The 13402-nt window shown below is 34.2% G+C and overlaps 1 protein-coding gene across 1 annotated transcript; it reads left to right on the top strand.

Annotated features, from left to right (window-relative positions):
* The first annotated feature begins 4049 nt into the window (after positions 1-4049).
* Positions 4050-12494, top strand: CSN2 (casein beta). The gene is made up of 9 exons (XM_004268341.3): positions 4050-4137; positions 6794-6856; positions 7596-7622; positions 7730-7756; positions 8791-8814; positions 8911-8952; positions 10316-10813; positions 11410-11451; positions 12174-12494. The coding sequence occupies exons 2-8, from the start codon at positions 6806-6808 to the stop codon at positions 11413-11415; spliced, it is 675 nt and encodes a 224-aa protein (XP_004268389.1). The 5' UTR covers positions 4050-4137; positions 6794-6805; the 3' UTR covers positions 11416-11451; positions 12174-12494.
* The last annotated feature ends 908 nt before the right edge of the window (positions 12495-13402 follow it).

Below are 13402 nucleotides of genomic sequence, written 5' to 3' on the forward strand. Positions count from 1 at the left end.
AGTATTTACACTGATGCTGTATTTTAGTCAGTCACATGTTAATTAATTCATTTACTCAGTCAACAGTTATTTAAACTATGTAAATAAATGAATTTAATTTTATTACATAAGCTACTTAGACTTATTTACAAGTAACTAGATGTATTATTCTAGGCTCCTGGGATATAGCCCTCATGAAACTTACATTCTTTTAAGGGAAACAGTTTTATAAGTGTACAGAGCTACAGAAACACAAACAATTGAGGACAAGTAGCAAAAAAAAATCACGATAAAAAGTAAAATGTATAGTATTTACATTATATTATATGAAAAGAAGAAAAATAGGTAAAGGAAGTGGGGTAGGAAATGTCAGGAGGAGTACTGGGGAAGATGGCCAGGAAAAGCCTCACAGAAAAATTAAGTAGAGACATAAGAGAAGAGTGGGGAGTGGTCCATGCATTTACCTGGGGAAAGAATTCCGGACTGAGGAAAAGACTAATGGAAAGCTATCAGGTGGCAGCTCACCTACTGTGCTCAAGGAATAGCAAAGAGGCCAGCAGGACAGAGCAGGAACTAGACTGAGAATATACAGAACATGAGGTCAAAGAGGCAACAGGGGGCCTGATGATGTAAGGTATTTTAGGTCATTGTAATGACTTTTGGATTTTAATCTGGGAGTGTCAGGAAACCAATGAAAGGCAGTATGTAGAGGTGTTGTTGCTTTGAATGTTAAATAGTCTAAGAAAGTTGGGGAGAATATGTGACTGCTGCACTTCATTTTATAGTGAGAACAATTGCCATGGTTGAATATGTTTTGTCAGCTACATTCACAGGGGCAGAAGGTAGAATTTGGATTAACCTGGGATATGATTTAGGTAAGACAGTATAGTAAAATCAGAGACAAGTAGGGGATTTGAATATCTGTATACAAGTGTGATAATAGCAATTCCCTTGAAATTCAAAGTGGGAAAAGAGGGGCATATAGACATAAGGAATTCAAAGGCACTGAAACACTGACAGGATGGAACCACACCATCTTTGTCTTTTTTCTTTGTGTGACTTTTCAAGTCATCCAGTACAGTGCTTCTAAATGTGAGATGATTTTTCACTGTCCTGCCCCAGGAGACATTTGGAAATTTCTTGAGACATTTTGGGTTCTAATAGCTATGTGGTTGGTGTTACTGGCTTCTTATGGGTAGAGGCCAGGGAAGTTGCTAAACATCCTACAACACACAGGATAACCCCCACAACAAAGAATTCTCCTGCCCAAAATATCAATAGCATGAAGGTTGAAAAATACTGGTCTAGTATGTGCTCAATAAATGTATCTTGAACTTGAGTGGTGATTCATATGTAAAGGGAGAGTAATTAGGATTAAGAGTGTGTCCTATGAATCAGGGTTCTGGGTTTTATGCTTTCATGGTGTCTGCTTGCTCACAGAACATATTTCTTATTCCCTGATTCTTGATTAACTTTATAAATTAATCTTAATAGCTATATTTCACATAGACAAGATGTTATTTTATTATATTTGGATAATCAAATGGAAAGAATTAAAATACTCCAACTATATAAATAATGCTAAGCTAAACTATCTATCCCTACCTAATAATTTGTCAGAATTAAGTAATTCTGTGTTCTGTTGTTCCTAAGTCTAAATTATTATATAAATCCTATTTATTTTCCTTCTCCCTGCCCCCATGTTTTAGAAGTTATTAAACAGTACCTCAAATATTTTTTAGGAAACTGAAGTTTTTAGTTAACAGCTCTATCTCTAAATAGCTATAGTATCCTGAAAAAATAATACAAATTCCCAGGTCCTCATTTTCCTCTTCTCTAAAATATATTTAAGACATCATATGGATGATATCTCTTAACTTTTTTTTTTTTGGCGATGCCACACAGCTTGCAGGATCTTAGTTTCCTGACCAGGGATCAAACCCATGCCCGCCACAATGGGAACGCAGAGTCCTAATCACTGGACCACTAGGGAATTCCTGATATCTCTTCTAGTTCTTATTTTCTGAACATTTTTTGGTCCCTTTATTGTACTCTTTATCCAACTTTTCTATTGCTCTCTTTCTTGAGGGTATTACTTACATGGTTTCAGCTAGAATATATCCAAAACGAATGACTGCATATTTCAGATCCATCATTCAATATGGGAAAAAGCATTGGCTGAACAAATTCTGCTTATAACAAATAGTAATAGAACATCTTGCTTAGATTATATCTTGCTCCTCACCCAGGATTATCTTATAAAATTTCCCTGTACGAAATTCTCATTTTGCCTTATAAAAATGGTAACTCTTAAGTTATACATTGCAAAAGCTTGAGTTGCCCACATGGCACTTTGCTTCTTATTGGTCTTTGTGTTCTGAAGCTTACCTGGCCAGTGGTACCTGATGTCATCTTAAATCTCAGTCTTTTTAATGTTCCCTTGGACAAGCTCCTTTCTCTAGTGTATTGTTAGTGATTTCCTTGATCAAGGTTTTAACCTACTTTTCTGACCCAATTGAGTCCATAAATATAACAATTAATATAATTCAAACTTGGTGAGAGACAGTCATAAGGCAATGCTGTGTTTATTGCACAATATGTAAACTATCTTGCTGAGAAAATAAAAAGGAAGTGTTGAATGAGTAGGGCATGCTTGCTTTTGTATTCCTTTTCTCAGAAATCACACTTTTTTGGCTGTGGCCTTGGCAACCAAGAGCTAACACATAAAGGCACATGGAGCAGCCAAGGCCTTTTTTAGTTATACCTATGACACTGAAGTCATTTCATCATTTCTTTTCATGGCTTCCTCCTGGCTCCCTATGAACAGTCTTAAAATGAAGATTAGCTGAATAATTCAAATACATAGCAGACACTGACTTGGGTTTTCTAAGCAATACAAAACTTGTATGACAGTCAGGTGTGTTCCTCTCCCACACACATCTAGCATGATATGAATGCGAAGTATATTGTGAAGAAAAATTATTAATTATGCTAAAGTGCTTACTTTAGAAGGGCATCTATCTGTCCTGAAGCCCTGAATATATCTATTACAGGCAATGAATAGAAGAAACAAACCTTCTAAAAATGAGTAGTGTCAAATACAACTACATTTATGAACATCAATTGCTAAAGAGGCAAAGAAACTTGAAGACTGCTTTTGTAAATGGGCACCTAAAAAGTACTTTTGAGGTCTGGCTCAGACTCTATTGTAGTACTTTGGGTAAGACCCTCCTCCTGTTTGGGTTTTCATTTTCTTTCTTCCTTCCTTCCCTCATTTGTCCTTCCATGTATACTAGCTGATAAATATTGACTCACTGTAAAAGATATGAGGCCAAACCTGGGCTGCCCCATTTTAATAAATTTGTACCACTATCATTCATTTTGTAGAAGTATTCTCTAAATGTTACTTTCTGTCTTAATACCCTTCAACAAATCCGCACTATCTAGAGAATAAAATTTAGGTTCCTTAGGATCATTGTATGCTTTGCCCATCATTATCTGACCCCTTCCTCTTTCTCTCTTCTCATCTCCATTTACTCCCTACTCCTTGCAATTCATGACCCAGATTCGCTACTTGATTTAATTGTAGTGTCTTCTTTCTCATATTCAAGACCCTATTCTTCCTTTCTTTTTAGCCTATAACTCTCTTCCCTCTTTGGGTCTAAGCTGCCGTCATGGACTTGTTAGCTTTTCATTTTCTGCATTATAGCATAAAACACTACAGCTATTCTCGTTAGCACGAAATTGTGTCCTTTGTGTGGCTTGTGTCTCTCTGGTGTCTATTAGGATTTCCCCACAATTAAGATCTTGAAGACCCACCAAGTACTAAGAGACTTTATTGTGGTTACAGTAACTTGGGGACTGGGCCAGAACATCACTGTCCCCCAGCCAATGTCTGTAAATACTGGACAGTTTCACTTCCTTTATCAGATTGTGAATTATTCCCTTGTTAAAATGATCCCCAGAATTTCTGGGGACAGATAAGAGGAAGAATTCATTTTCTAATCATGCAGACTTCTTGGAATTCAAACTCACTATTGATTTTATTTCAACCACAAAATTAGCATGCCATTAAATACTGTATATAAAGAGCCACAAAAGCAGACCATTATCCACTCAGCTCCTTCTTCACTTCTTTTCCTCTACTTCAGAAAAAAGGTAAGAATTTCAGATAATTCAATATATCCTCTCCTCATATTTATTTCAAACTAAGTTGAGATATAGAAAGAATATAATTACTTAAAATATATCTTTAAACGTTAGAGTATTTAAGATAGTTCTAACAATATTTTTAGCACTTAGCTTGAAAAAATAGAAGTACCTATAAAGATTTGATAAAAATTATAATGACAGCATATGTTTTTTGAGTCTAACAAAATGTAGTAACAGTGATTGCTATTTTCTTTAGTACATGACTAGTTAACAGGCTATATTAAAAGATCTATTTCTTGAAGTAAATATTTTTTATTTTTTAATTTTTTTAAACATCTTTATTGGAGTATAATTGCTTTACAATGGTGTGGTAGTTTCTGCTTTATAACAAAGTGAATCAGCTATACATATACATATGTTCCCATATCTCTTCCCTCTTGCGTCTCCCTCTCTCCCACCCTCTCTATCCCACCCCTCTAGGAGATCACAAAGCACCAAGCTGATCTCCCTGTGCTATGCGGCTGCTTCCCACTAGCTATCTATTTTACGTTTGGTAGTGTATATATGTCCATGCCACTCTCTCACTTTGTCACAGCTTACCCTTCCCCCTCCACATATCCTCAAGTCCATTCTCTAGTAGGTCTGTGTCTTTATTCTCGTCTTACCCCTAGGTTCTTCACTGAGAAAGTGTTAGCCAACAAATAGTTTATAGAAGTAGCATACTGAGTCAAGAAATAGAGTAGTCAAGAAATGGACAATATTTTTAGAAGAAGAGTGTATTTATCAAAATTGTTTAGAACATCCAAATTCCCAGTTTATCATTTAGTTTATACTATTTAAAAATATTAAAATAGATACATGAAACACAGAATTAAGTTAAAAAGAAACAAAGTGTTTTACTTTGTACAAAAATTCTAGATCTGACAGAGATGACCAGGAAACAAAAATTAAGGAAATATATGATCTGAAAGAAAGAATAGCTCAAAGTATATTAGTCAATAATAAAATTCTTGCTTGAAAATCTGTATATAAAATGTTAATTATAAAATAAAGAAAATGTAATAATATTCTCCTACTTGTAATGAATTCTAGTATAGTACCATACTCTTTTTTGAGTCATGACAATAAAAAATTATTTAGAAATTTATAGAAGTGTTAGGTAAAGTAAAACTAATATAGAATTAGCACCCATGAGAAAAATCTAGAAAAAATTTTTTAATTTAGTTTGAAAATCTGGGATTGAAGATTGTGTGTCAAGGGATATTGGTGACACAAACATTATTTTTTACAAGAACTTATAGAAATGCAACAAGACCAACCATTTAGTACATTTTGGTGAAAAGTGATAACATATTTTATGTTATGCTCCAAGGAGAAGTAGCCTAGAGTGGGGATTGGACCAAAGAACCTGACACCTTGGTAAATCATCAAGGGATAAGTACACATTTTTATGGAGAGAAAATAAACAGAGTGTATGATCTCTAAAATTATGTGCGACAAATGAGAAGAGATGGCATTAGGCATGTGGGGATGAAGATTGAGAGGTGGATATACATGGAGAAGAGATAGTCCAATCAGTCCAAGAAAATGTCTGGATAAGTGGAGCAAATAAAAGAAATGCTAAAATGAAAATGGTGGTCTTATTGGAAATAAAGATATGAATAAGATATGAATAATATAAAAATAAAATATGATCTTCTTCTTTGTATACATTTTCTTTGATCAGTTGCCTCTCAATAGAACTGAAGCTCCAACAGGACTGAGACCTTAATATTTTGCTCACTGCTAAAATCCCAGCACCTAAGCAATGTCTGACAATAAAAGGTGCTAAATAAATATATATATTTTAAAATTTTATTTTTATTTATTTTTGGCTGCATTGGGTCTTCGTTGCAGTGTGCAGGCTTCTCATTGTGGTGGCCTCTCTTGTTGTGGAGCATAGGCTCTAGGCGTGTGGGCTTCAGTAGTTGTGGCACGTGGGCTCAGTAGTTGTGGCTCGCAGGTCTAGAGCGCAGGCTCAGTAGTTGTGGTGCATAGGCTTAGTTGCTCTGTGGCATGTGGGATCTTCCCGGGTCAGGGCTCGAACCCATCTCCCCTGCATTGGCAGGCGAATTCTTAACCACTGCACCACCAGGGAAGCCCCTAAATAAATATTTTTGAATAAATGAATCAACTAATTAATCTTTCTGTAAATATATGTAACTTTTTTTCTGTCTTTCTAAAAAGCCCTCATAAGTACCATGAATGAGATGAAAACGAATAAAGTAGGATAGGGCTGTTAGCTGAAAATATCTGAATGGCTGGCAATGAAATATAAACTTGGTATGTAAGATTAAGGAGCCATAGTAGATTTTGACCTTGGTCATACGATAAAACTTCTATTAGTATTTTTTCTACAATACAGACATTTTCTTCTTCTTTTTTTTTTCTTTTTTTGGTCATGCCATGTGGCATGCGGCATCCTAATTCACCAACCAGTGATTGAACCACACCCCCTGCAGTGGAAGCATGGACTCTTAACCACGGGACCACCAGGGAAGTCCCCAGACATTTTTGTTTTACATTATCTTTGGTTTCTTTTAAAGGAAAGTAATCCTACCTAAATAAGAAAATGCATTAGATTGACAAGTAATATACCATTTCCTCATTTCCCCATTCACAGGACTTAATAGCCATGAAGGTCCTCATCCTTGCCTGCTTGTTGGCTCTTGCCCTTGCAAGAGAGGTAAGTACAGAAAAATATCTTGAAATAACTAAGAAATAGTACTATCTGCCTATTTGCAGAATGTAGTATTACCAACATTTTAAATGTATAAATAATGCAGGATCCCAGATTTTTTTTTGACTTCTAAGAAAATCATTTACATTCACCCACTATCTCAACAGAATCCTATAGGACCACAAATCTGGGTCAAATTCTTCTACAGTATTGTGCCACCAGTACCTAAAGGAAAAGCAAACAGACCAATAAGCAGCAGACAAACAAGAAGAAACACACATAAGAACAAAAACATGAGTAATATTGCACAAATACAATTGCATGCATGTGCAATCTTGATAAATATATCTTATTCCAGTGATGAAATATACATATCTCTTACTCTAGGGAACTGGGCTGATTCTTACCTGTGTATATTCAACAGAGGATGGTACTCCAGAAGATGAATAATCATAAACATATTCATAATCATAATAAAAAAGTGTTCAATACAAATTAAAATAACTCCTTTTCTGTTACCCATAAAAAAGACTCTTCATTAAGGTAAAATAAAAATCTACCAATAAAAAGGTACTAAATTTGAAAGCCGTAAAAGCAATTACAAGTCTTTCAAAAGACATATAACATTTTTTATTTCTCAAATTTGTGAAATAGCTCTCCATAAGGAAGGTAAAAATTAAGTAGGAAAAATGTTTAATAATGGGTTAGCTATGGGAACTAAAATGGTGTTGTTTTTTCTCTATAGAAAGAAGAACTCATTGTATCCAGTGAGGTAAGATATTTTTCTTCAGAGAAAAATTTCCAACCATAAAGTAATAACACTTTCTGATGATCTAGTAGAAGACTCAACTGATTATTGATTTCTTTTTTCCTTTACAGACTGTGAAAAGCCTTTCAAGCAGTGAGGTAAGACAACCTTCATTCGGAGGCAATTTCCCAAATTTAGAACAAAAAAATACTGTACTTTCTTTTTGTATTACATTAGGGCAGTTAAGCCAATGTAGCTATGTTCTGACAGGTAACTAATGTAAATTTCCACTGTATATGTTTAAAGACAGAATAAATGTCTAGAAGATTTAGTATTCTAGCAGTTTCTAAGTTTGCCTGCTACTTAAATTGTGTCACTGTGCCTTGCTTTTTTTTTTTTTTTTTGATGAACTATACATACAGTCCTCTTTTCTATCTTGAACTCTATGTTAACCTCTTTCCCTGTTTTGACATTTATTGAGCACTTTCTGTATCAGACTTTGACTAGGAGCTGTGGTACAAACTGGAAAGAGGGATGCCCTTAGTAAAGAGTGGAGAGACATGCAAATGGACATATTTTGTTATTGTAATAGCAATCTAGTAAATAAGAGGCAGTGAGAATTAGTGTAGTCCTAAATCTGCCTGGGGGAGTCATGTAGAAATTAATGCTTGCACCACTCTTTTTTGGGTCTGTTATCACCTGTTAGTTAAATGGTACATCAATATACTTTGTCTCTTTGCAAAGGTTATAAGGTCCTTAGGGGAGGGTATGTATTTCTTACAATTCATTTGAAACCTAAACATAACAAGGGAACTAAGAATGATTAACAAATGCATCAATGGTTATTATCATATATATTCAATGACTATTCTTCTAGAACTAGATGAGGGCATTAGAGATCATTTGTTGTCATAAGAAGGGAACAGGGTGATAAAGAGAAATTAGCTTCTGTTAAATGCCTCTTTTGGTATTATGCTCACTAATTTTCTTTTCTTTCTTGACTGCATCATCTGTTCTTTTATACACAGATTTATTCAGAATAGTGTAACATAAAGTTTCAGTAATTAAAATAATGATATTATCAAACAATATGTCTGCATTAACCTATTAAATGTCTTCATTTTCTGATGTATGTTGACAACTAAGAATAGTTCATTAAAACTAAACGTGATTTTATTTTTTTCTTCCAAAGGAATCTGTTATGCACATCAATGAGGTAAAACCGTCATATTTAAATGTACATATATTCAAAATTTCCTGTTTGGTTTTTACAAATAATAACAATTCTTTATGTGTAATTGTTTTTTAGCAGAAAATTGAGAAGTTTAAACATGAGGAACAGCTGCAAACAGAGGTAATTTTTTAATGATTAGTATATTTTTAAAATTATAATGAAATATAATACATGAAAACATACTTATAATAATTATGTCTAGTCTAAAGAATGGTAATAATATAAACATCAGTGGAAGAAATTAAACTTTGAGAAGGTGAAAATATTTTTAAAGACTTAAACACATTTTTAAACACATAATCAGCTTCCAGAATTTAGAATAAATTCCTAAGAATAACTATTGGTTTATTCATTTTACTAATAGTATACCTGTATTCAATAAGTGCACATTGGTAGGAACATTTCTGGATCTGGGACTGTGATCCCCTTATTCTCAAGATGGGTATGGTGAGGAAAGAGAGGAGGGAAGGAATGTGGCAAAAATCCTAATTTATCAGCTGTATAACCTTGGCTCCAAGTTTATCTGTACCTCAATTTCTTCACCTGTAAATTGAGAATATTCATAAATCCCCAGGATTGATGAGCTGGCACACAGTGAATATTCAGTGATTTTACATTAGCATTCTGTAGCTTTTATACTCACATTTATGAATGTGTGAAGTTCCTAAAAGTATTTCCATTACACAGATGAGAGAAGTGAGGTACAGAACAATTGAGTACACAGTTGTGTGGCAATATCACATAATTATTAAATAGCAGAGCTTGCTTAAAAATAAGGATTGGGACCAGCATAAAATTATGTAAATAAATTACTTTTGTGGTAACATACTTACTCTATTGTGATATTTAAGCTTTCCTGTTTTACTAATGAAGTTAGATTGTCTGGAACTTACACCAAATATTTGCTAAATCAAAATGAATTTACAAATTGATGCCTCTTTAAAGACTCAAGATTACCACCTTCTACCAAGGGAAGTAGTGCTAGAAGTTTGCTGTTGTTAAATAATTCCTTGAATTAAAAAAACAAACTAAGACTTACTTTTCATTAAAACAAAAAAAATAAACCTTGGCGTTATCCCTTTAAGTCTTTTTAAAATAGATCTTCATTCATTATATGAAAACAATTTTGACTATTATCAACACATTGTTGAAAAGTCTGTACCCTCTGAAGACCAAAGTATATAGCTACAGCTCTGCAGGCAACTCAGGAAAAGGTGAAACAAGTCTTGAAATCTCCAAACATTGATTTCTTTTGGCTCTGTGGATTTACCTATGAAGGAAGTGGCTTAATGAGAAATCCCTTAGTGGGCATTTTACTCATTAATCTTCACAGGACCCCAAATAGTTTCTTAACCAAAGTAAGGGAAAGATTTTCTTTCTCTCTTTTCACTGAATTATTGTTCAAAAGAGAGGAGGTTAATTCATCATGAATGACAATTATAACTGAATTACAGACGCAAAGACTATTTTTCCTTCTTTCCAGGATGAACGCCAGGATAAAATCCACCACTTTTCCCAGCCACAGCCTCTAGTCTATTCCTACACTGGGCCAATCCCTTACCCTATTCTTACACAAAACATCCTGCCTCTTGCTCAGCCCCCTGTGGTGGTGCCTTTCCCTCAGCCTGAAATAATGGAAGTCCCCAAAGCTAAGGAGACTATCCTTCCTAAGCATAAAGAAATGCGCTTCCCTAAATCTCCAGTAGAGCCCTTTATTGAAAGCCAGAGCCTGACTCTCACTGATCTTGAAAATCTGCACCTTCCTCTGCCTCTGCTCAAGTCCTTGATGCACCAGCCTCCCCATCGTCTTCCTCCTACCCCCATGTTTCCTCCTCAGCCACTGCAGTCCCTTTCTCAGCCCAAAGTCCTGCCTATTCCCCAGCAAGTGGTGCCCTACCTCCAGAGAGATATGCCCATCCAGGCCCTTCTGCTGTACCAGGATCCTGTACTTGGTCCTATCCGGGGGCTCTACCCTGTTATTGTAAGTCCAAATTTACTAATTGTGCTGTTTCACTTATGATGTTTCTATGATGTTAGAGTAATTGAAAGCTCTAGAATAAAAGAGAAAATGAATAATGAATGGTTCCAAAATGCGTATAGTTTAGATCAGTGGTTCTCAACATTAGCTACAAATAGAATAACCTGGAGAACTTCCCCCCCACACACACCTAAATCTCAATGTCTAGGCTTACCCATGGAGATTCTGATATAATTGTTCTTTCTATGTAGAAGAAACTGAATATTGGGAAGAAATAATTTCAGGGACTATGATTTAACTGGTCTGTTGATAATTTAGATAAAGAGGATTAAGGTGTACTAAAGCCAGAATTAAATTTGATAACCTCATTTGGTTGGGAATAACAAACCTAAGAAAGTTTGTTATTTTCTACAATTTTGAAGTTTTGCTTGTGCACAATTATTTCCCCACATGCCTCATTTCACATCTTGTTTTTGATGTATGAGCATATGAGGGCAAAATACTGAGGTGTTTATTTCAATACTCATGAAATTCTTAGGGAAAGTGTTCTTGCCAAAAGGTGAAGTGTATATTTATTCATTTATTTTTTAATTGTTAAGGTCTAAGAGGATTTCAAAATTAATGCCCCCTCCTCACTTTTGGTAAGCTTTAGGAGTTTCAGATAGACTGATCATTTTTATAGTTAATATCTTATTACATTTCATTTTCCTGGATAAGCCCCAAATAGTGGCAACTTCCATCAATATACCAACTTAGTTGTTAATTATCAATTTATTCTCAATGACTGACTATTAATTATGCACCTGAAATTTTGTATCTTTTATATTTCAAATAATTCAAAATTGTATGTATGTGCTGTTGACAGATTTGATTATTTTTCTTTCAATTGCCTATATCCTTATGCTTGATTATCATCATTTTTAGGAAAAACTGAAAATAATTTCTTCTACTTTTATGTAAACATGTTAGAGCTTATTCTAAAGACCAACTGCATTCACATTTCTAACTTAGGCTTTATGAACTTCAATTAGTTATCAGTTAAAATTTATATATTGTCTTTTAATTTATGAGTAAAAATACAGTTTCTTATTCCAGACATAAGGCTTAAAAAGGGAATAGAATATAGTTTTGAGATTCTTAAGATGTGAATACTCTTGTGATCATGATCCAGTAGACATAAAACAATTCCAAGTGAGCTGATATTTGGTCCTAGAGGAACTTTTATATGCCTCCAAGATAGGGCACAACATGGTGCATTTGTAATAAAATTTCTCTTATGAATTAGTCCCACCAAAATTACAAATGGGGAGAGATGAAGAGTTATACCATATAACCAATTCTATATTTGTTCTCTATTCCACAGAATTGACTGCGACTGGAAATGTGGCAACATTTCAATCCTTGCATCATGCTACCAAAATAGTTTTTAAATGAATCAACATGGAAAAATATGCAACTTTATTCCTTTATTTATTTTATGCTTTATATGGCATTCATCTTAATTTGAATTTGACTTATAAACTCTATATTTTCAAAAGTTTAATTCAACAAAATTTCAACTTTAAGTGGGAAATACCATAAACATATCAAAAATATGTATAAAAATAATTTCTGGATTTGTGTTTATTATTTCTTTAAGAATCTCTTTCCTAACCAGTCATTTCAATAAATTAATCCTTAGGCATATTTAAGCTTTCCTGTCTTTATTATAATTTTTCAGATGTAATTGGCCTCTTTATTTTTAACTTAAAGTTATTATTGGCATTAAAAATAGCCGTGGAAAAATTGAAATTGAATAGAATGCTTTGAATTGAATACCAGAGGATATCAAAAGGTGGAGGAAAAGATAGGGTGATCATATGCTGCATATACTCTAGAAAGTCTTGGTTTATACCTATTATTTCAGTTGAACTATTACACTTGTGCCTTTCACTTTCAGAAGTATTCAGCATTAGCTGTTAAATTTTATGGTCATAAATTAGGAATTTATGACCTAATTTATTTATGACCTAATAAATAGGCTTTGTGACAGCCTGGAGGGATGGGATAGGGAGGGTGGGAGGGAGGGAGATGCAAGAGGGAAGAGATATGGGAACATATGTATATGTATAACTGATTCACTTTGTTATAAAGCAGAAACTAACACACCCTTGTAAAGCAATTATACCCCAATAAAGATGTTAAAAAAAAAAAAAGCTTCAAATGTGATATCTGAATCACAGCTCTATAATGTGGTAGCTAAATGGTGCTGCATGTTAGTCTCTAAGAGGTTCCATTTCTACATCTATAAAATAGTCAATTTAAGGGGTTTTATTGAAGTTGTAATGTGAATAGTGCACTACACGGTACATGATAGGTGTTCCTGGTTGCCCCATGTCCCTGACTTCACTTACACCAGAGCAGCAAGAGCCAGTATCACAATCAGAATGAGCTGAGTTATGTGATTTTAGCAATTAATACACAAGAGAGCAGACTTATGTGAAGCTCTGATATCCATTGTCTCTGTCTGTGGAGTAATTATTTCATCGTGATGAATTATCTGTCTACCAAATCCTACATTTTTATACACAATTCCATCCCCTTGAGTTTACA

Source organism: Orcinus orca, chromosome 4 (assembly GCF_937001465.1).
Source record: "Orcinus orca chromosome 4, mOrcOrc1.1, whole genome shotgun sequence".
NCBI classification, from domain to species: domain Eukaryota; kingdom Metazoa; phylum Chordata; class Mammalia; order Artiodactyla; family Delphinidae; genus Orcinus; species Orcinus orca.

Excerpts from the sequence above, each read along its gene's own strand:
- CSN2 (XM_004268341.3), top strand. The coding sequence starts at position 6,806 with ATGAAGGTCCTCATCCTTGCCTGCTTGTTGGCTCTTGCCCTTGCAAGA. Across the intron at positions 6,857-7,595 it reads CTCTTGCCCTTGCAAGAGAG|AAAGAAGAACTCATTGTATC; the intron begins GTAAGTACAGAA and ends TTTTCTCTATAG. Across the intron at positions 8,953-10,315 it reads AGGAACAGCTGCAAACAGAG|GATGAACGCCAGGATAAAAT; the intron begins GTAATTTTTTAA and ends CCTTCTTTCCAG.